Source organism: Strix aluco, chromosome 4 (assembly GCF_031877795.1).
Source record: "Strix aluco isolate bStrAlu1 chromosome 4, bStrAlu1.hap1, whole genome shotgun sequence".
Taxonomy (NCBI): Eukaryota; Metazoa; Chordata; class Aves; order Strigiformes; family Strigidae; genus Strix; species Strix aluco.
In genome coordinates, this window is record NC_133934.1 from 61293867 (window position 1) to 61316451 (window position 22585).

Consider the following 22585-nt stretch of genomic DNA (forward strand, 5'->3'; position numbering starts at 1 on the left):
GTCAATGTATGACATACACGGCAATGACATGATGCTGTTTGCCAACGATATGCTCCAGCAGCGTTGGACATATCTCTGCGGGCTTCGAGAGCTGCGTGTCCATGCTGCATGCTGCCCCATTCTGCCACCATCTGGGCTGCCTCACCAGTTTCTGCTCTCTTGTACTCTCCCCTCTAACTTTGCTAACTAATCAAAGGAAGGGTGATTTTAATTTCTGTTGGTTTGACTGGATGCGGGTTGAGTTGCTCCCTTGAGGGAATGTGTTTTAAGTCCCTGAATTGACTGTAATCTGTGCAGGCAGAGATCTTCCTGAGCCTCCTAGGAGAGTCATGAGATCACCATCCCCATCAGATAGCTGCTTGAGACCATAGGAGCACTGAGACGTCCCACGAGCATTGTTAAACTGGGAAGGTTTTGCAGCATAGCTGGGCAGGAGGTGTGAAACTCTTCTACTGTGTTTTCTGGGGGATGCTGGGTCTTTGCATGGTGGTAGCTGGGTCATGGTGCAGTCCCTGGCTGTGGGGCACAGCAGTCACCAAGGTGGACCATTTTGGGGTCTTCTGGTGCTGTACTTTGGCTCTGACAGAGGCGTGGACCAAGGAGGAGTTTGCAAATGCAAATCCTAAAGGCCCTAAGGCGAAGGCTTTTTTCTTTTTCCTGTTGGAGCATTTTGAAATTAGTTTTCATGATTTTTGAGTGCTTAAGAGCAATTTTAGCAAGCAAGGATGCTCAGCTCAAAGTGTTTGGCTGCAAAATGTTCTTCTGGTACATGCGGTCATTCTGTGAGCCACTGGTTTGGCAATGATTGTGCTAAAAGAAAACCTCCCGGTACTTCTGTTGTCTGTCATGCCTGTGCCACCAGTGCATGAGCAGTCCCTCACTGGGAGCCTCAACAGGGCCCCCAACCAGAGAGTGGCAGAAATGGGAAATACCTCTCAGAGGAGACCAGGAATGGGCTGGATGGCTATGAAAAAAAGACATGCATAGGGAAAACTTGGCTGACCTGGAACACACACTCTGCAAGTTTCCTCCTAAGCTGCAGAGAGACTAATGTGTCAGCAAGCTGGGAGGGGGAAATGGGAGAAGTGACTTCAAGGCATGGTTGACGTCGGCATTGCTGTGGGAATGCATGACAACCTCTTTAGAGAGATTTATGGAGATCCCTTCAGAGGGAGCTTCCTGCAAGAGGGGGAAATGGTATCTTGTTTAAATTATTTTTAATTGTTCTGGCAGTGGTTTAGGAAAGCAGGGAGTCATTCAGTGGGAAGGCAAGGGAAAGACTAAAGGCTAAAAGTACCACCACTGGAATTGTGAAACTTCCTTTGTAAGGCATCCAAGTTAATCAGAGGTCGAAGGCAGGGTCGCACCGTGTAGAGGGGGACAGCAGTGGCTGGGAAAGAAGCTGAGAAGACAGTGAGCCTGCAGCCCTTAGGAAGGGAACCTGCCCTGATTCCTCTCAGAGCAGTTGTCTACTGTATGTTTGAATGATGTCTACTGTATCTTTGAGATGAAGGTCTTAGTTTGTCATCTCAAGACCTTTTACTGCTCTTTTGATCCTGTTTTCCAAATTACAGGACTTTGAGAATAGATGGAGGAGTTGAATGAGTCAGATTCCCAGCCTGCGTGGGTTGCTCCAAGTTGCTCCAGGTGGAAGTTTGGTCCATGTCATTATAGACATCAAAGAAGCAGTGGGAAAGTGAACAGAAAAATGGAAAACAACCTGCAGTATAAAAGCTGTTTGTTTTACACCAGTATCTTGAGTATTCCCTGGTTTTGTGATACTGAATATATTCTAGGATTGCAAGCAGCAAAGGCGAATGCTGAACATGGACCAACATCGTTAGAGGTAGACCTTTGCCTCTGGCTCTTAGTATTGGTGGTGTTTATCCAGGATAAAACTATTTGCTGAACAAGTTATTGTCTCCATACATGAGCTGAGGCAACAGGATCTTGGCCAGAGGGACAAATCCATGTTTGTTTGTTCCTCTGGGTGAAACACAGTCCTGCCCTGCAACAGCCTTATTGCTTTAACATCTTGGAATAAATAGTCTAAAATGAGCACTAACCCCTTGTACACAGCAACCTTGTGATCCTCACAAACCTCCTGTAAAATGACAGCTCAAGATGGGTTGGATGTGTTCCTTAACTTATTGTAAAAGAAGTGCTTCTGAGTGAAGGTCTCACCCCTGAAAAGCAAGTAGTATTTTGTTTCTATTTGAGAAGCGCATGGAGTTCACTTATCTCATATTTAAGAGATTAAATACATGTATAAATCTCTGCAGGACTGTGACGGGAGATTGCATGTTGCTTCAGGGCACAAGCTGTTTGATGGTACTGACTGCACCTAACAAGGTGAGGTACTTTTCCTCATTGGGGATGCCTAAATGCTGCCCCCATGTGCATTTCCAGTAACACCTTGGCTGTGTGCTGAATTGCTTTGGCCTATGCCTACAAAAAAAAAATATAAAGACTCCCACATCACTGCTAGGGCTTTGATGTCCAAGGTCCAGCTCCACAGTACCCTCCCTGGCTGTGTCCTGCCTGGGTTGTGACCAGAGTGGTGACCCCCAATAGGGAGATGGAAACTCCTTCCCTTGGGCATTCTGTGGTTTTTGGGGATGCCTCTGGTGGCCGAGAGGCCCCACCCCACTCAGCAAGGGCACTCCAAAGCACAGGGTCAGATGCAGAGTATCTCCATCAGTCCAGGGAGAGCATGCATCTTCCTGCCTTGTTTCTGGAAGGATTTTTCTCCATGAATTGGCTTCTGCCATGCGAGGCAGCGGGCATTGGTTTCCCAGCTGGGTTCTTCATCTTTCTACCTGTCCGTTTTATATTTTATAAACCTATATAGGGATCATTTTACAACTTCACTTTTATAATCTGCCCCATAAATATTTTACGAGCTGCCTGCCAATCTGCAAGTAGTTTTTAAATAAGACATGATGCCTTAAGAATATTTAAAGTCTCACTTTTTTTTTTTCCTCTGGTACTTTTATTGAAAAACACAGAGCTGTGCAAGGAGGACATCTGCTTTCTAGATACAGAAACTGGGACAAATCCACAACAGGAGTAAATGAGTTGAGATTCAGGTGTGCTGCTGAATTGCATTAACTCTTTGGCTGAGTGTCTCCAGCTCAGTGGGAGATGAAGCAAGCATCAGAATCTTTATGCTTTTGCTGTACGTGATATAGAAAAGATATAGGAAATCTATGGTTTGTACAATGACAATAAACTAGAGAATGAGTCTTCCATCAGGAGACTTTTGACTTGCAGCTTTTCCAATAAATACTAAGAGCAAATGCACATGCAGAAATGGATTATTTCACAGACAAGTGGAAGCTTTTTCTTCTCCCCAAATATATTGCAGAGCCACACTATTTAGATACTTTTATCTGCCAGTAAGATTCACATAGTGAATCGGGACTATTAACCTGAAATAGCAGATTTTTATGGGATTTAGTTGGGGAAGACCAGATCAAAAATTGCTTGTGTGTGTTAGTTAAAGCATCTGAAGGTCAAGAAGGGAAGAAGTGTGGTTTAGCCCCAGTAAGCGTGTACATGGCTTGTTTCTCTAAGTAGTTTAAGAAAGTGAGTGTGAAGGGCACAAGTGATTGCATCAGGCAGGTTTTGCAGCAAGCTCTGCTAGTAACGCCCAACTGTTGCTTGACAGTTGCAGTCCACTAGCTGCCATTTCACTTTGGCATGTCTTGTTGAGGTGTGTTTTAATGATGCTTTGGGGTTCCCAGAGCCTTATTTCATATACTAATGTGACGTGCTGCTGTATGTGTTACCCAGCTTGAGAGAGGGGGACAACTGGAGCCAATGGGTTTGCATTGACCCTTTGAGTGTGTCCCTGGGCAGTAAAAAATAGACTGTTGTGCATCAAGGTGTGCTTGGATCACTGGACACAAGCGATGGCATGTTCCCCGTTTCTCCCTCTTCCCTCTTTAAGGTTGAAGAATTGGGATATATGGGTAGTAAAAGAAGGGGAAAAAAAGAAGCTTAGAAAAGCTTATTTATAGGTGAAGTACTCCAAACCTGAGGAGGAGATGAGAGCATTTGCTCTAAAAGGCGAACAGAAGAAATCTTGTGTATGTGCATTTGGTAGAAGGACGAATTGAAACATTTGTGTATTTTTAAGAGGAAAATTGAGTTATATGCCTCAATCCAGAAAATGACTACTGCAGAAAACTGATGTAACTTTTGACAACTTGCACCAGAAAAAATTGGGGTTGCCAGAAGTGGGAATTGGTGCTCATATCTCTAGTGTATATACTTAAAGGGGGAGACAGTATGATGAAGAAGGAGAGGAATCCATTTTCACCCAGGAATTGTGAACACCAAAACACTCTTTGAATTGACCCTTACTCCCAGGATCTCCACGTATACTTAGTGCTTAGTTTTTGAGTTAATCAGGCAGGACCCCATCTCAAGAAACGGTACTGCTGCTGCTAGAGCAAAGTGATGAGCAGCAACATGTGGATGACTGAGCTGTGTCTCTGGGCACCTCGTTGCTGCTCTCATGAGCTTTGCATTCAGAGCATGATGGTCTCAGTTGGTCACTGCTGATGAAATCGCACCCTGCATGGATGGCCTGGCTGTTTATCCAGTGTGACCCATTTATCTCCCTGCCTGTGTCCCCAGACAACCTGTCAGCCTCCCCCCTTGTCTTCTGCACCTTGTCTTGATTCATTTCCCTGTGCTTGCACAACCTTTGCAGTCTCGTTTTTTTCTCCTCTCCCCTTGGCACAGGTCTCCCCTTCTCCCAAGGTAAGCTTGTGTGCCTACTTCGCTTTCCCATAGTAACCCCGGGAGCTCCTGTTGCCTTTTCCCTCCTCGACCCTTCAGTGCTCAGCTCTGCTGTGACCAGTTCAGAGGTGGTGCGTGTGTCACGTTGTGTTGGGGCTTTTTTTGTAATCATGATTGTTTCAGAAATCCGCTGCCAAAATCCTATAGCCGAAAGGCTGCTTGGCCCCTTGCATCTAGGCAGACAGCAGTTCCCTGTAATAGGACTTCATGCTGAGGGCATGTTTCATGCAGATGCCTATTACTGCCTCCTCCTAATTGCAGTTTTGTTTCTGCTAATCGTATGCTCCTCCTTGCTGTGAGTGATGCTGGAGTGCTTGTATCCCCCTATCTCAAAAATCACGGGCAATGGGAGAGAAGACTCCCAAGTTTCTCAGCTTTAAGTGGCTTCTTGGTAACCTGAGGCTTTCTTTGATGCATGCCAACTAGTGATCCCACAGCACGCTGGCTGGCTTGCAGGTGTCTGTTGCAGGTTTTTCGTTCTACCAAGCAGTGTCCTTCTGTCTCACGTCCATGCGGTTTGCTTTAAGGATGATCCAGTTCCTGTATCCACTTATCACATCAGGTCCTTGGAAAGACTGGCATATATATATGTGCATCATACGTACCTCATCCTGTATTTTTAAATGTATATATATGTGTGTATATAGCAGTTCTTCTTGCCTATACAGTTACCCTGTGGCTTCCTACGTGATTATCTGAAGTAAAGCAGGTCTCAGAAATGCCACCACAGCAGCCAGTTAATGCTAATGCAATGTCACCTAGAGAACCAATGAGAAGAATGAGAGATGAGTGAGGGAAGAGCAGCCAAAGACTAATAGGAGAATGTCCTGGGGGAGATGCGACTCCCATATGGCTGTGGTTGCAACTCCATGGTAGGATTCAGCAGCATCCTTGCACTGCCTGGTGCTAACGTGGGAGCAAGATAGATCAGGCAGTGACTGCGTGCCTTCTTCCATCTTTACTGCTGCTGGGCAAAGGGGATTGCATGAATGGTAGCTCCCCTGCGTAAAGACTGGAGATGTGCAGGAAACCCCATCAGAGCAAGGAATACATAGGACACCCTTGAAGGCAATGAGGCAACAGGGTTTCGTTTTTTAAGCCGTTATTTTGCATGTGTATAAGGTGTTAATGTTTACATGAGGCTGTTTTCTAAAGTATCAAAATTTAAAGTTCCGTGCAAATGCCCAGTGGATGAAGAGGAGCATGCAATACATACAACATGGTGCCTGCAAAAGCTCTGCGGTCCAGGAGATCTTGCTTCTGCAATTCTAATGTTTCATCCCATTTCCCTTCCATTGTCTTCCTGTTCTTGCTTTTTTTTTTTTTTTTTTTGTCCTAATAATAGCTGAATTAGATGTATGGTAGAGTGGAGTTGTTCAGAAACATCTGTGGGATTTGGAAACACAAGTCCAATTGAAAAATCAGTGGGCCTTGGGCCCTGAATCCCATTAGGGAAATTGCAAGTAGTTTGATGAGCTAAAACTGGGACAGCAGCAACACAACCACTAGAGAGGTTGGATTCATTGCTGCTCTGGGTTTTTGTGCTTTGTGTGATATGAAGTAAAGAGTGGGGTTCTGCAATAGCAAAGACAAAAACACTCTCTGTTTTTTTTCCAGGCGATGTGGCTATAGCAAGGCTAAACAAGATCCAGAAGAAGAAAAGATGCATTTTCATAACGGCCACAGTGAGTAAAGATCGAACATGTATATGTGTGGTTTTGGCTCTCCTTGGTAATGAGAAATACAACTGAGAGGGTTTCTTTTTTAAAAAAAAAAAAATAAATCTGGTTTTACTGGTAATTCACAAAAGAATTGTTTGTTCTGTTATTCAGTCAGTCCCCACACACCCCCACTCTAAGTCCATGGAGAACTGAATGTTTGAACGGTCGTTATATGTGCCTAGCTATTCCCACCTGTACATTTGCAGCTGATCTCTCTAGCAAACCATTTTGTTCTGTTCCTGTCTTTGCTGTGTGACCCGAGGTGCTATTAATTTTGCCCGGTCAGCACATAATGACTCTACATTTTTGTGGTTTGGACATGTCAGTGCAGAATACCTGTTTGAAATCCTTGCTCCGCCCCAGCCAGCCATGAGGACCAGGCCCACAGCTACTCTTTGCCTTGGATGCCTCTGCAGAGGCGTGAGGAATAACGCCTACTTCTTGCTCCTAGGAAGCTTTCAGAAATGCTGTGTTAATGCCCTTACATACAAAAAACCTCTGCGGTGATGCTAGAAAGCACATCTCAGGGTTATTATCAGTCCTTTTGTACATCCAAAGTCAGCATTTGAAAAGCCTTCCTTCATCAAGTGCTGTGGGATCTAGGGATGGATAACAGCGAGGTGTCTTTTGGGGTGGAAAAGGCAAACGCATCTTGAGTGAAAGTCAGATTTCCATTAGTGCTATGTAATGAAGGCAGCAGGAAGCAAATCAATTAAGAGCCACAGTGTAATGTAGCTGTCTTATTAGACTGATGAGCAGTTCTTCATGTGAGTAGCCTTAATGATTGTCAAAACAAACTTATGATATTCATAATGAAAATACTTTTTCCCCTCTCAAGTCCTGGAGAAAAAGCCTGCTATTGATTATATTTATACTGGTACAACCCACAGTCTTTGTACTGCAAATATTCAGTTCATTTAAATCTCAGTAACTCCATCTGAAATAATGTGATCGATTGATTAGCTAATATGTGACTGGTAGGGCATAATTTATTGCAGGTCTCCATCAACCCCCATCCATCCAACTTGCTTTGCAGGTTGTTCCCTTAACATTTTGCTTTTTGTACTTTTCCTCCTGGCATACCCTTTCCAGATTCAGAAAGGGATCCTTTTGCACCAGACCCCGGAACAGCCTGTTATACAGCACCGAGAAGGATTTTTAGCTGCACATTGTTCTAACTGAGCACTATCGTGTGCTTTTCTAAATACAATGAAGTTGCACATATGTATAAACTAAATGTCATTTTCCAAGAATGCTATTCATTTTTCCCATAGAAATAGGTTTCCCTGCTGCAGCATTTTCCAGCAAAGCAGAGTGGAAGGGGCAGGAGTGTGTATTGTCCATCTTCTTTCATGCCATGTGCCGTTAACGCTCTTAATTTGTGTTTGCAGTTAAGCTGCCTGGAGTGAGGACCTACATTGACCCCCACACCTATGAAGACCCTAATCAAGCCGTCCATGAGTTTGCTAAGGAAATTGAAGCTTCATGCATAACCATTGAAAGAGTTATCGGAGCTGGTATGGAGATGCATTTCACGATCCTTAGCAGCCTGGAGGGTTGGCTTTCTTAACACAAGAGATCTGGGAAGGGCTATGAAATATTTGTGCAGTTAGGTACCTTGCAAGTGATGGGGAGCATGTTCCAGCTGAAGTTTGGGACAAACCTGTCACTGAGGTTTTGAAATTCAGGGACTGAACTGAAAATTACAGAAAATGGTCACGTTTGGACCAAGCTAGGGGAAATGAGTCAACTTTCAGGTTCTTTTCTACATTTTAATCTTTTTCTCCTCCCCCATTAAGGTGAGTCTCGAAGCAAAAATTAAGAATAAGAAGTCATCTGGGAGAGAAAAAAGCACAAACCAAAGTCTAATGCTTGTAATTTCCTTGGTGAAAAGAAGAAACTCCTATTTTCTTTCCAGTAAAGCTGTTTGTTTGGACTTGCATCCAACCTTAGGAATATTTTCTATCCTCTGAAATTGTGTTTTTGGCAGTAATTTATTGTTCACCAGGAAAAAAAAAAAATCCATTTGAGTTACCTTTTAAAAAAGGTGGTCATAAAATTGCAAAGGGTTTATAGTCTATAAAAATATATGTTGCTGTGAAAGGCTAACAGCATTCCATCTATTTAACTTACCAAAGGAAGGTTAAGAAGCAAGTAGCTTGTGTTTTACAGCTATCTACGCAGGGCGATGATACAGGATGTGACAGCACTCTTTCATCTAGTAGATAAAAACATGAAATGAGGAAAAAGCCCCATAGAATGTAGAGCATAGCTCTTTAAATGTAGGAAAATTGCATTTTTCTTCCTAGTTTTCTTGTGCTTATGAATTACTTGGTTTGTGGTACGCCAGCTATTTGAGATTGTGATCACTGTGAAGTTCATCTTCCCACATCCATGAATGCAGGACAGCCCTGCCTGCTTTTGATCAGCTATCTATAGGGGCTGGGCTGCACACTGTAGACAGATGCATGCCATGCATTCCTTCGATGTGCTGTTATCCCATTCTTTATGATTTTTCTCTGAAGGTGAATTTGGGGAAGTCTGCAGTGGGCGGCTGAAGCTGCAGGGAAAGCGTGAGTTTCCAGTGGCTATCAAAACCCTGAAGGTGGGCTACACAGAGAAGCAGAGGCGAGATTTCTTGGGAGAAGCAAGTATCATGGGGCAGTTTGACCACCCCAACATCATCCACCTGGAAGGCGTCGTCACAAAAAGTAGGTACAAGTTGCTGTAGACTGCTGGCCTTGAACTCTGGCTGCTGGGAGAGTTGGTTAGGGGAGGAAGACTTGGGTAACTCACATTTTGACTAGCCTTTCATAATTTCTCAAAAAACAGTGAATCCACTTGCCTGAAATGTCACGCTTCGTAGGTCCAATCAGGAACAGGTTCCCCAACATTGTAAAGGGGATTTGTGCCCGAAGGATTTCAGCATTCTTCCAACTAGAATGGATGGATAAGGGCTAAAATGATAAAAAAAACATTAATTCCCTCTGTAAACCTTGCCTCAGGTAGGCATAATATGCAGGGGCTAAGAGAAAACCCCTCTTCAAAGTCCCAAAATTAAATGAGACAGAAATAGGAGATGATATGCCTGGCCAGCCTCAGGCAGTGGGCGGGTGATGGAGAGGACAGTAAACCTGGGATGTCAGTGCTGGTGAAGTGTGTTGCCTGACTTCTGGCTTGCAAGTAGTTTAGCAGCACCTCCACTTGCAAAATGCAAGAGCATTTTTAACACAATGGCGCCAAGCCACCCGCTAAGTTTTTCGAGCAGGCTCACTTCTTATTCCTGCCTTTATTTGTTTACTTTTGAAACCACATGAGCCTCAGGGTGAGCAAAGATGTGCCAAGAAGTGGGAAGCGATTTCCCTGGCAGGGAAACAGGGAGGATTTTGCTACCAAGAGTCTGAAAAAAAACCAACCCACAACCCCTGATGATTTCCAGCCACCATATTTTGAGAAACCACTGAAGCAAAGCCCACGGGAGGGTAGCACAGAGCCTTGTGATCACTCGTACAGGATGTGAGCAAGGACAGAAGTTAGAAGTTTTGCCTTCCAGAACCAGGGAAGAATGGAGTGTAGCTGAAGACGCCAGGACTGTGTAAAACCACAATTAAGGCAAGCTCCCTCTGGGATCTGCTAGTGATGCCCATGGTAATAGTTGCCCCTAGTGCTGGCATAGAGATTATGAGAGGGATTGAGGGTTTGGGGAAAATGTGAAATGACTGGCAGAACATCCCAGCATGAGAGTTATTGAGGTCTTGACTGCTCAGATAGCAAAATAACCTTCCATAACTTTCCCAGCCCAGTTCTCCAAATTACTGTATGTCCTAAAGATAAGGGCAGAGGAAGGGACAGCACATCTGAATGTGCCCAGCTCAAGCCTGTCTGGCCATTGGTGCTGTGCTGAGGCTGTGGGAAAGGTGCAAAGGTGGTGTTACTCTTCCATTTTAAAGCCTTGGAGGATCTACATTATTTGCATCAAGGATTTTTTTTGTTGAAAACAACTTCTCCTTTAAGATATATTTTAAGTGTTTCAGAAGTTTTTGATAGCTGAAGAAGCACCAGCCTCACAAGAGTTTCATCCTTCTTGTCTTCATGATTGGTAATGTCACAGTTTAGCTACTGCCATTCAAATGCTGACGTTCTGGGCCATGTGGCTGCTGTTAGTACCATTTGTCATTCATCAGAGGCGGTGTCTCCAAAATAGTTCTTTTTCAGAGCTTCAGGAGAGAGTGTACAGAGATGCTAGCTGGTTGTCCTATTCATATCCTTATAACCTACTCAAAATCAATGCTATTTTGCAATCCACAGCCTTTACTTGCATTTTTCCTTGAAATTGCATTTCCTAAAACTTTTAAGAAAAGGAAAAAATAACCAAGAAAGGTTTCTCCCAAAAATTGAATAAATATCAAAATCTCTCAGGGTCACCTTGTGTAGTCCTTAATACATAAAATCTCCCATTTCTAGCCCTGCAGTGATGTGTGGGATATTGGGCAGGAAGTCAGTGACGATAAAAGCTGCTGCTGACACAGGGGCTTGAGTCCTTCTGGCTGCCAGAGCCTCAGGGGATGGGTGGGAATCCCACTTTTAGAGAGGATGTGCCTCCCTAGCAAGCTGCCTTTTATATAAAGTGGCTACTCCAAAGGCTGCAGAAATGCCGGGAGCTTTGCTTCTAAATTGGACTTGGAGTGACTGGAGTTTGGATGCAGGGAGGTACATGCACCCTGAGCTCCTCATTAGCTCAATAAATGCTTGTTTACTGCACTCAAAATTTTTTCCGTCGGGTATCTGGACCATCTTCCCAGCTTTTTTCTTTTATTTTAAATGGACCAAAACAACCTTTATGAACCCCAAACTACACTGCTATCTCAAAGTATTGTTTAACTTCTTTTTCCCTCCAGTGTTTTAGTCACTGGCCTATCGTAGATTCAGATCTTTAGGGTAAAATGTCTTTGCTGTATCATAATTTACTTTGGAAGTAAATTAAGTTAAATTGAATTAGGCCATTTTTAATTTTGAATTAGAATATCAGCACAGGGGCTTAATACCATTTAACTAATCTAGTTCAAGTGCACACCTTAGTTAATTTGGTTTAATTGTCTTCATTGTCCCCGTGCAGACAAGCCCTTAGCTATTTCTGCTTTACAAAGGTAACGATGGTCCTGTTTTCATTCACATCCCGTTTGGTTGCACTGATGGTGTGCACATTGCATTAGTACATTCGGAGGAACGACATCTACCGACATTTTATGTCTCCGTCAAGCCAGCGGGAGGGAGCCCTGCTGACAGGGAGAATCAGCCCAGTGCTTTAGAAGGGCCAATGTTTATTTTTAATTTACTTTGTTTAAAGTTACTCTATTTGTGTCTTTATTTCCATACTCTTGGATATGGGGCTAATTTATTCCATGATTACTGTCAACCTGCAGCAGTCAGATAATGAAACATAAGTGCCAGAAATCTTATTTTCTTTTCTCTAATGGCCACCAAAGACAGAAGTCTGAAGGAGGTCCCCCAGGGCGATGGCGTAACAAGACATCAGTCTCTGCTGCAACACTGCCTTGAAGTGTCAGAGATAAGGGACCCCATGCTACAGTCAGGGCTTTAGTGTTTAAAAACAAAAAACTAAAAAAGAAATTGAGATATACCTGGGATTTTCCTTCCCTGTGTAACCACTAATGTGTTTGCCAACCTATAGCAACATCACCCAAGATCTCTTCTCCCTCCTGCATGCAGTCCATGTTGTGTGTAGACAGACAGCTGTCATCCTTGAAGATGAGACCCATTATTTTGTTCAGGGCTCAATGATATTTTTCATGGCCCCGAGGTGCCTTTCTCATATCAAAAATAATACTTTTGGCAAGCTTTGAGCTCAAGCAGTAGCTGTGATATTAACTTAAAAGAACTGAAGCAGTGCAGGTCCCTCATGCTGCAAAGGTAGTATCTGCACAACAATGAGTGTTTTGATTGACAAGTTCACAATTATCTTTATTATGTAGATAATTAAGCAGTAAATTAGGCAAATATTTAAGGTAATGGGAAAGTGGGAAGATTAAGATCAATCTAAGTGGTAGAACATGCGCTGATTTTTTAGGAGCATTTACCTTCATGTGCATGTTATGACACACAGCAGCTCTCGTTGATCATTTGTATGAAAGACTTTTATAATGCACTTTACAAATAATTGACAGCTCCTCTTTTGTCTGTGCTTCATGCTAGCTAATGGAAATTGATTTAAATAAAAAATAATTTACATGTTCTTATAAGATTTCATTGAATTTACAAGGGCTGGAGCACACCACATTAATTATTGCTATGTCATTGTGGCAAGCTAGCGAGAAATTAGATATAAAAACCAAGCAAAAACTATATATAATTACCATTAAAATGACTCGGGCTTGAAAATTAATCAAATGGATTTGGAAAAACATTATTATTCCTGTCAACAATAGGAGACTAGGTCTTTTGTTAAGAACTTTTATTTTGATTTCCACTCACACTCATTCCATACTTCACTTGCTTTTGTTCTGCAGCATAAATATGCCTTTTCTTACTTCCAGATGTGTTTACAAGGGTAGTCACATGGAATTCCTTGAATTACAAGAGATATAATCCCGTCCTTGCCTTGTCTTGGTTTTGGTGGCTACCAAGCTCAGATAGATAATTCAGATCATCCTAGTTGCTCCTGTTGGGCTTCCATTGTTACTTCAAAGTGTTGAAGCTATAGGGATGAGCACGAAGAGGTTGCTGTGTGCAGTTTAGCCTCTGCAAGCTTTCAGCTTGTTCACAGAGATGAGAAGGTTGTCTGTAGGTTGTCTGGGTTCAGCTTGCAACCTCTTCCTCAAACATTATCTAAACACTCTAGGGCTTGGTACCCTACCATAATATGGGATTACTTTTTCATCCCCCCCTCCTTGATTTCTCTATTTCTACATTACTTCTGGCAAAAACTCTTATCATCCTGCTGGGACAGCAGTGTCTTGATGTATATTTACTGTTACATGGCTGTATATTCACATTCAGCTGCAGTATGAAAAGACTTTATTACTGTTCATGTTTCTTAAATAAATTGCTAACGAACTCATGCACTTTTTCCAGGCAAACCAGTAATGATAGTGACTGAATACATGGAGAATGGTTCTCTGGATACATTTTTAAAGGTAACACTTAGATCCCTTTTCCAGAGGGACCTTGGTTTGGGTCAGAGTTTTTCCATGAAACGTGAGAGCTAGAGAAGGGAGGATAAGGGAAGTGGTTAGAAATGTGGTATGGCAACATGGGGAAGAGTCCCTGCCCCCACATATTCACATGTGGACCTCTGTAGGCAGGATTTCCATGCAACTTGGTGCCATTCAGTTGGCTGACTTGGAGATAGCCCACTCTGGTGCCTTTATACACATAACTACATGTGTTCACTCCCAGTCGCAGTCTCTTTATCAGTCACCAGTGGAAATAGCTTGCTCCTTGATCTCCAGTTAAAAGAACTACATTTCCTTAGCTTTTTCTCTAGAGATCCTAATCCAAACAGTGAAACTTTGAAAACCTTCATGGTCAGAGCATGAGAGTAATGAATTATTAATTTCCCTGGTTTTCTTCCCTGGAGACTTGCCTTTGCATTTTTATTCATGCACACGCAATGCTGAGGGTGCAGAGACTCTCAACTGATCAAATGTCTCCTTCCTTTTGTAGAAGAACGATGGGCAGTTCACGGTCATTCAGCTGGTTGGGATGCTGCGAGGCATCGCGTCAGGAATGAAGTACCTGTCTGACATGGGTTATGTACACAGAGATCTGGCCGCCAGGAATATCCTAATCAACAGCAACTTAGTCTGCAAGGTGTCAGACTTTGGCCTCTCCAGAGTCCTAGAAGATGACCCCGAAGCAGCGTACACAACCAGGGTGAGTTATAAGGATACCAAACTGATTGAGCTCAAGAAAAATGTATTCCCTGCCACATTTTGGTGTTCAGGCTCTCTAGCAAAGAGGTTTCTACAAATCCAGAGCCTTTAAACTGTGCATGAGACTTTGGCTAGGTGTTACCAGTTAATCGTTATCAGAATAATTTTGCAAATGCCTGTAGTTTTGTAGTGGGGATGGCCAAATAAGGCAGAACTTAACTAATAACTTTTAAGTTCATGTTGGGCACCTGAGTCAAATAGCAAACTGCAAAGGTGATGTGTTCCCAGCTCTATTCTGTCCTCTTTGGTGAATACCAAAGGTAGGAAAGAGCAAGTGCTTTGCTTAGGCACCCATGCAAAGATGGAAGCCACAGTCTTCTGGACAATATGACCCTTTTAAAACATTGGTAAACCTGCAATGCTCATTGCAAATGACACACATTGCCCTCAATGTTACCCTGTTGAGGGTAATTTCTCCCAATCTGAGAAAGAGCTGCTCCAGCCTTAGTGCTCAGTGCTTTTCCATCCTTGATCCATCCTTTCAGGGCATCAGCCCACCCACTCCAGTGCAAGGCCATGTGGCCCCAGCGCTGCAGAGAGGGGATGGACAGGACCCATCCTCAGCAGTGCAGGCTTGGACAGAGCCTCCAATATTCATATCAGTGATTGGCACACCTGGGCATGTCTCATTAGCATGTTTTTCCAAGGGTATTGTTTTACGGGTGGTGGGAACTCTCTGGGTCACGTTCACAGTTGCTGCAGAGATCTGGGAAAGGCCTTTCAGCTCTTGGCAGTCATGGCCACACAATGGGACTTGGCGCATGGCTGGACCAGAGTCTCCCTGCAGGCTGGCGGGCTCTCGGCCAGCCCTGCTGCAGCTACAGTGTGCTGCCATGTGCTAATTGGTACTGCTGAGAATCTGGCCCCTCATTTAAGGCATGCGCTGATAAGCCTGTGAATAAATAATTATTGGAAGAAGGGACTTTTTATAATTTGCTTTGAAAATGTGTTCCAAATTCTGCCTTTTTTCCAATAACAAACACTGTTAGGGGACATTCAGGGAGACCTTCCAATATTTAGCTCAACACTGAGAGGAGGAAGGGACTTCACAGTAAAATGTATTTTGATATAAATCAAGGGAGACAGCTCTTTAAACCCAATGAGAAAAGTATTCCTTGATACAGACTCCCCTTTCCCTCCCCTCTTCCTTCTCAGAGCTGGTCTGAAGTTTGATTTCTAAAATGGTAGAAAGGGGAAAAGGAAAGAGCAAAGCACATTTGACAGCTGTGGCATCATTTTCAGTCCCACAGCAGAGGCCAAGCAGGCTGGTCTTTGCACACAGATTTCTGTGCCCGCTACACAGATGTCTCTGCAGGATCAGGACCGCATTTTAAAAAAAAAAAAAAAAAAAAAAAAAAAGAGAAAAAAAGGGCATTACTTCCGCAGCAATTTGCATGAAGCCCTCATTAGATCAAAGTCTTCCTCGGCTTCAGAGCTGTCTGTTCCTCCCCCGCTTGCTCTCAGAAACGGAGAAACTGTATTCCCCTACCAACCCGTGCAACATAATTGAGATGTTGATCCTATACATGTCCCAGCATTCAAACAGCATTCAAACAACAAACCTTCAGGACAGCCAATTAGTAGGCAGCCTACAAATGCTTATGGGCTGAGATAATGTGGAAAGGGGCCCCATGCTGTCAAACAGATTTACTTTAAAATTCGATGTCTCTTTCTAGAGAGAAAATAACATCCCTCGGTGCTCTAAGAAGTGCTGTTTCGTCCTCTTTTGCGTGTCCTCCTCTGCAATCTGGTTTTGGGGTTTTTTTAATCTTATCTTTTCCTTCTAGGGGGGGAAGATCCCCATCCGATGGACAGCACCCGAAGCGATCTCCTTCCGCAAATTCACGTCAGCCAGTGATGTCTGGAGTTACGGCATTGTGATGTGGGAGGTGATGTTCTACGGCGAGAGGCCTTACTGGGAAATGACAAACCAAGATGTAAGCACGTGTGAGAGCTGCCGCGTGATGGGACTTTGAGGGCTCAGCGTTCATTCTGCAATCAGAGAGGCAGGATGGGGACAAGAAGAGGAGAGCCACTGTAAAAATGGCTTTGCTCCCCCATTTTGCCAGACAAAAACGAGCCTCTCGTTTAATGCTCTTTTTTTGTAGCAGCAGCCCAGAACAGGCTGTGCGCAGAGGGAAATGTGTCTGCTTCCCCCAGCAGACCACTGGAGCTTCACTAATGCTGTTAGAGCTGGAGCCTGTCCCTCCTCTGCTTAATGACAGAGGTCTGCCAGGGGATAGATGCTGATAAACTGGCAGCATTTCAATTGTGTGTTCAAACCCCTACTGACACGTAAAGCAGAAACGCAAGAAGAGTCATGGTAAGGGCTTTGTTTCCCTGCACAAAAGCTGGGTGATTTGATCTAATGACAGCAGTCCAGAGAGCTGCGTCTCAGTTGCCCTTGCGTTGCTGATCTCGAGAGCATAGTTTTGCTCCTGTTATGAACATCTTATAAGTCTGTGCTAACGCAGACTCTCATGATTCATTTGTACATGGTTCATTCGAGTTGTGTCACCTTGCTCCTGGGCCCCAGTGCCTCCTCGAGTCTCTGACCCCAAGGCCACCCTCTGAAGCAGCTCCAGCAGGGAGATGCCTGGGGACACTGTCTCCCTCCTGACTGCAGCTCTGATCCCAGCCTGTGTAAGGATCTTCTGATCCTACTGCAGGGCTACCTCTTAACCCTGAGCTCACCATAAACATCTGTCCTTGTCTAAGGTTAAAAAATTCTAAGCCTGGGATTGCCAGATTTTCTAGGCCCCTCCTTCCTCTTCACATCTCTGAGAACCATGATGTGTGGAGGTCTCTGAGGGTGCCAGCTAGTGCATGAGGTCAGGGTCACAGTGAGGCACGCGGGACTCCCAAAGCAGCTCTGCGATGGTGGGGAAAACACACCACTCTGTGTGTGACAAATGGAGTCATTCGTCATCCCTCCCACTTCACCTCTGCAGCCCTGCCACCTTCTGAGATGCTCCTGCCGGTTGGGCAAAACAAGCAGGTCCTTGCTCAACCATAGGTTTCCTCTGGTCACACCACTTGATGTTTTATTCTTTTTTCTTCTTTGAGCAGCATCCCTGTCCCTGTGACTTTCTGCTGTTTCGCTGGCAGCAAAGGCACTGGCGAAGCATTCTGTTTCTCCTGTGTTTTGTCTGAGGGCCTTTGCCATCAGCGGATGTTACTACCTGTCACGCCGAGCTGCTGTCTCATCTTGCTTCAAGTTCAGGAGTGGAAACGAGCGGTACCTTTGAGATGGTCACGCCATGCTTCTTGCCAGGGAGACGAGTGCGTTGTTTGGGATGAATGCCCCACCGCTTCGGCATTGCTGAAGCTGTCACGTTTGCAGGGAGTTTGGTAAAGCAGCATGTATCTATGCAGGGATTTATCTCAATCAAATACAGAGACTTTCTTCCATAGCCTGTGCAGAGAATGCAGCAATCGAGAGCCAAGCTTTTTCAGTCACACTGAGCCCCGTAACTATCTTTAATGCTGACACACCAACATAGCACAGATGTTGTTCAGTAAATGCCAGGCTAAGATTCAGGCTGGTGCCAGTGAAATAACGCTCTGTGGCCAGGGCAGTCCCTTGTCTAGATCATAACGCTATGAACATCCACACTTTGCAGAACTGTTCCAAAAAGCCCAAATGCCTTCATACACTGCGGGGCACAGAGTGAATTTCACACTTGTCTGAGAAGAAGTGGATGGGGGACTATTTATGAGTGTCAGTTCCTCCTCAGGCTTTGCTTGCATTGCCTCTCTGCGTATGTGCAGGTGGCAAGTGCCTGGATGGTGGTGGCCTAGGAAACTTAGTTCAGTGCTGTGGCATGTTTCTCATGCGATTTATGCCTTCCTCCTTCACCTTCTGAAGGCCTCCTCTTCTTCTTTCCTCCCCTGCTTGTGTCGGCAGAATTAGTGGTGTTAGATATAGCACTGGCTTTCATGTGGAGGACCGGGGGACTCTGCTCACATGAATTTCAGACTCGGTTGCACAAGAGTTTCTTGTTGAATGGCTTGTAATTTAAGTACATTATTTGCAAGCACAGTTGGTGATGAGCAAAATGATTCTCACCATCTTACAGGTAGATTGCTTTAAAGGAGGTGCCGTGCTGTAGGGCAGGCAGTGTTTTAACTGCAAAGGCTACAAACCATGTTTTAAAGTCATGCTGGTTTCTGGATGGCCTTCTAAAAAATATGCTTTGACTTGACCACAAGATAAGGCTTTGATGCAGGAATTGTTGAGAGGAATTTTGTGACCTGTGTTACACAGGTTGAAAAGCTAAATGATCACAGTGGTTGTTTTTTAGTCTGCAGACTGGTGGTTTTTCAAAAACACAGATCTAAAAGTGTTGCTTTGGTTTACTGTAACAGACTATCCTAAATAGTCCTCTCCCAAACATCCAGTTCAGTCACCCCAATCCATAAGTGAGTAGCACCTGTCCAGAAGAGGAGGAACAGGGACAAAAATGTCTCCTTATAGGTGCAAATTTTAGCTCTTCAAGTCTTTCAAAGCAGTGCACATCAATGCATGGAACAGCGAATATGCCATTTTCTTATTTTCGAAGTACTGTGGTGGCCACAAGTGACTCGGTCTTTGTTGTTTTGTTCTTTTGCTTCTCTTATTGCCAGACCCCCGAGGCACCTTCAGATGCAAGAGTGTATTTCAGCATCCTAGCTCCTCACAGTATTTTGATACCATTTACATTGTACCACCAGAACGAATGACATCCTGTAAATTGAGTTAACACTATTGATTGTGATATTACTGCCAGGAATATCAAACATGCATAACCCCATTGCAGATGTAGTTCAGATATTCTGAGCTGGTGCCAGATGGTCTGATCCCCTTCTTGCTACTATTTTATTTCTGCTATGGCTGGAGGATGATCCGTTACTGGTATAAATACAGACACAGCAAATAATGTTCTCATGGCTGTGCCACACTGAGGCTTTTTTCATATGTCAGCTGCAAATTTGGAATCAGTGACCAGCTGAAAAGCATGATGTGAAGAATAGACAGTGCAGATAGCATAGTGTGATGGGGCTGGTTTTTGATGCTGCAAGCAAAAGCCAGGCTGTAGAAGATTGCTTTGCAAGCGCAGGTTGGGTGGAAAGCGGTGTAACTGCCCCACCGACAGATGAAATCTTAGAGGGGTGCTAAAAGACGGCAGGTCTTGTGGGCCAGATCTTCAGATGTGCTTGCTACCCTTGGAGAAGATTACAAAGCCTCAGCTAACTACTTCTCCGATATGTATGTCCTCAGGGAGTTTGAGGTTCCCTCTGCTGCTGCTCAGCCAGCCTGGCTCATTCCTGAGGCTCTTCCACTTGGCAAAAAGCCCTGTGATGGAGCATGATTTGAAAGAGATCCATGCAGTCCTGAATTTCGGAGCCTTCTGAAATGCAATGCCAGCCTGACACGACTCTTCCTGTACTGCTCACATAGGGACTAAAGATCAAAAAAACAACTTCCATGCTAACCACAGGGCCTTCTTTTTAAACACAGGATGTTTTTAAATTGTGAGACGGTGCCTAGAATGAATGGCATCTGAGGCAGTCCTTGGAGTTCAACAGTGAGGCACTGTGGTTTTCCACATAGCAAATAGCTGTTTCCAGCTCCTTTTGGTCAAGGAGTCTTGGGAATACAGGGTGTGAAGATGAGCTGCTGGGACTCTCTTGGCATGGTCGCAGACCCTTGTGGCTTGAAATGTGAGCTGCATTCTCCTGAAAATTGTAATGGTTCATAATGGGAACTGCTGGGCTTGGAGCCCTTCTGTAAATCTGCCCCAAACTGGGAAAAACAAGTTCCTTTCCTCAATTCTGCCCTCATTTATTAATTTCTGCTATTTGAGAGGGCAGGCAGCACATGTGCATGCCACTTATTTTAGATATAGAACCATGGATGGTTTGTATTTGAAATCAGTGCAACAGCCCTCCCCTGGTTTTAATTTACATACTCTTCGGCTGACATTTTAAATTCCTGGCAGAAATGTGGCCATACTAAGAAACGTCTAGACCCAGACAGTATTGAATGATATATGAGATGGTTGTTTTGCCTCTGCCTTGAATCCATCCATCAATTAGCATTCAAAGTCTCTTTTAAAATACAGTCAGACTTCTATTACTGTAATACAAATTTGTGGTCTAGCACATGCCTTTTCATTTAAAAAGAAGCCAACATCTGAATAAACAAAATCACTGCACCCCAAGAAGATGCCAGAAAGCCTCGTAGTTACTTTTCATGGACTTAAGGTAGGCTCCGAGAGTTTCCTGGTATATAACCTACAGACCTCAGCTGAGCTTTGAACAAGTGCAACCTGGCCATCTGACCCCCTGGTTGCAGCAGTGCCTTGGCTTTCTAGATTCATTTTGCAGTGACCAAAAATTAAGTCATTCAACTCATCCTGTAGAAAATACAAAAGATAGTGGGGTTTACTTGGTTTGCCTCTTGTGTGGAGAGTTGGGGGTGTGTGGGATTTTACGTGAGCATATTGCTACTCCCAAAGTTCTCTGTTTAAGTCAATTTGCATTTGGGAAAAAAGCGAGAGGAGGAAAAGCAACCCATCAGGCTCATGTTTTGTCTCCTGCAGGTGATTAAAGCTGTGGAGGAAGGCTATCGCCTGCCAAGTCCCATGGACTGCCCTGCTGCTCTCTACCAGCTAATGCTCGACTGCTGGCAGAAAGACCGCAACAGCAGGCCCAAGTTTGACGAAATTGTCAGCATGTTGGACAAGCTCATCCGTAACCCAAGCAGCTTGAAGACATTGGTTAATGCATCGAGCAGGTACAAATTCAGGCCAGAGCCATTTCTCAGAGTGAGATCCTTGTCTGAATACCTGTTCCCTGGGTTGAATTACCACTTACTATTTAGCCTGCCTGTGTCCACGAGTGGATGTTCCTCCAGCTTCATTAAGCCCAGGGGAGTTCTCCCAAATCAACTTTTTCTGTTGAAATTGGCAGGCAGGTGAGGAATTCAGTTACTCTATAAATGCAGTGCTGCTGCCACAAAGAAAATTACTGTGGCCTGTCTTTCAGAAATGGGAGTTTCAGCAGTATTTATAGGTCTATGATAAAGCTACCTGTGCTCTACCCCAAGGTTAGAGAGGGCGAGACTTGAGTGCATGAAGTAGATAGTAAATGCTGCTCGAATTATCAGCCTATTGACTTTATCGTGGTAATATAAATGAAGAGTGTCTTTTGGGGAAACTCTTAGGATGTGCAAAGCTCATGGATGTCCAAGTGCATCCTCCCACAACTGTTCCCAGGTGTGCTAGCCGCCACCACCTGTTCTGACAGTCTTGGTAGTCACAAGAGGATTTCTGTGGTTCCCAAAGAGCTGTACACAAACCATTTGCTAAAACCACATTGAGTGAATAGAGCAGCCAATGTGCAATTAAACATGAATCTGAATAGCTGCATGGCTACAAGTAAGGTAAATATGGTCAAGAAATAAAGCTGCACTTGGGGAAAAAAGAGATTAATAATTTTTTAGTGAGTTTTAATATTGGAGTCTCCACCATACTGGAGTCTTGGAGAGGCTTTTTCTTTTTCACTGTAAGCCACAAGTATTACTTCTAAGCCATCTGTGTTGCTCATCACTCAGTCCCTTGCAAGGTCATGAAGAAGTGATGAATATAAATCATTGCTGCTTCATTGATGGCAGTGGAGTTCCCATGTTAACACTGGAAGAGGCCCTTCAGAAAAACTTATTCTCAGAGGAGAAAAAAGTCATTTTCCTTGGACAGGAATGAGAGGGATGTAAGATGAGGTTAGACTGGTGGTGTGGACCAAAGCAGGTGTACTGTTGTGAGCTTAGACCCAAACATCTCCACACCTTCCAAGTGAGTCTTGCACAGCTGCATGTGGCCCACCTCACCTGTTGCAGCTGGACCTCACATCCCTGTCCTGGCCAGTCCCAATGCATGGCATCTCATGCACTGGAAGAGAAGAAACATGAAATATCTGTTAATTTTTAAATACAAGATAGATCTAATTCCTCAGACTATTTTACATTTACCATCTGAAGAAGAAATTACTCTTATTAGCAATTAGATGTAATGTCAGTCCCAGCAAACCTGCAGGAAAAAGTTTATGATAGCATAAAATATG

The 22585-nt window shown here is 44.1% G+C and overlaps 1 protein-coding gene across 13 annotated transcripts in view; it reads left to right on the plus strand.

Moving 5' to 3' along the window:
• Nucleotides 1-22585, plus strand: part of EPHA5 (EPH receptor A5) — a 209388-nt gene that overhangs the window by 162048 nt on the left and 24755 nt on the right. For all 13 annotated transcript variants that reach the window (XM_074823321.1, XM_074823322.1, XM_074823328.1 and 10 more), the window contains 7 exons: nt 6427-6494; nt 7922-8047; nt 9056-9241; nt 13623-13684; nt 14214-14423; nt 16270-16419; nt 21067-21260. In XM_074823321.1, coding sequence (XP_074679422.1) covers nt 6427-6494; nt 7922-8047; nt 9056-9241; nt 13623-13684; nt 14214-14423; nt 16270-16419; nt 21067-21260 — 996 coding nt within the window. The remainder of the gene's footprint in view (nt 1-6426; nt 6495-7921; nt 8048-9055; nt 9242-13622; nt 13685-14213; nt 14424-16269; nt 16420-21066; nt 21261-22585) is intronic.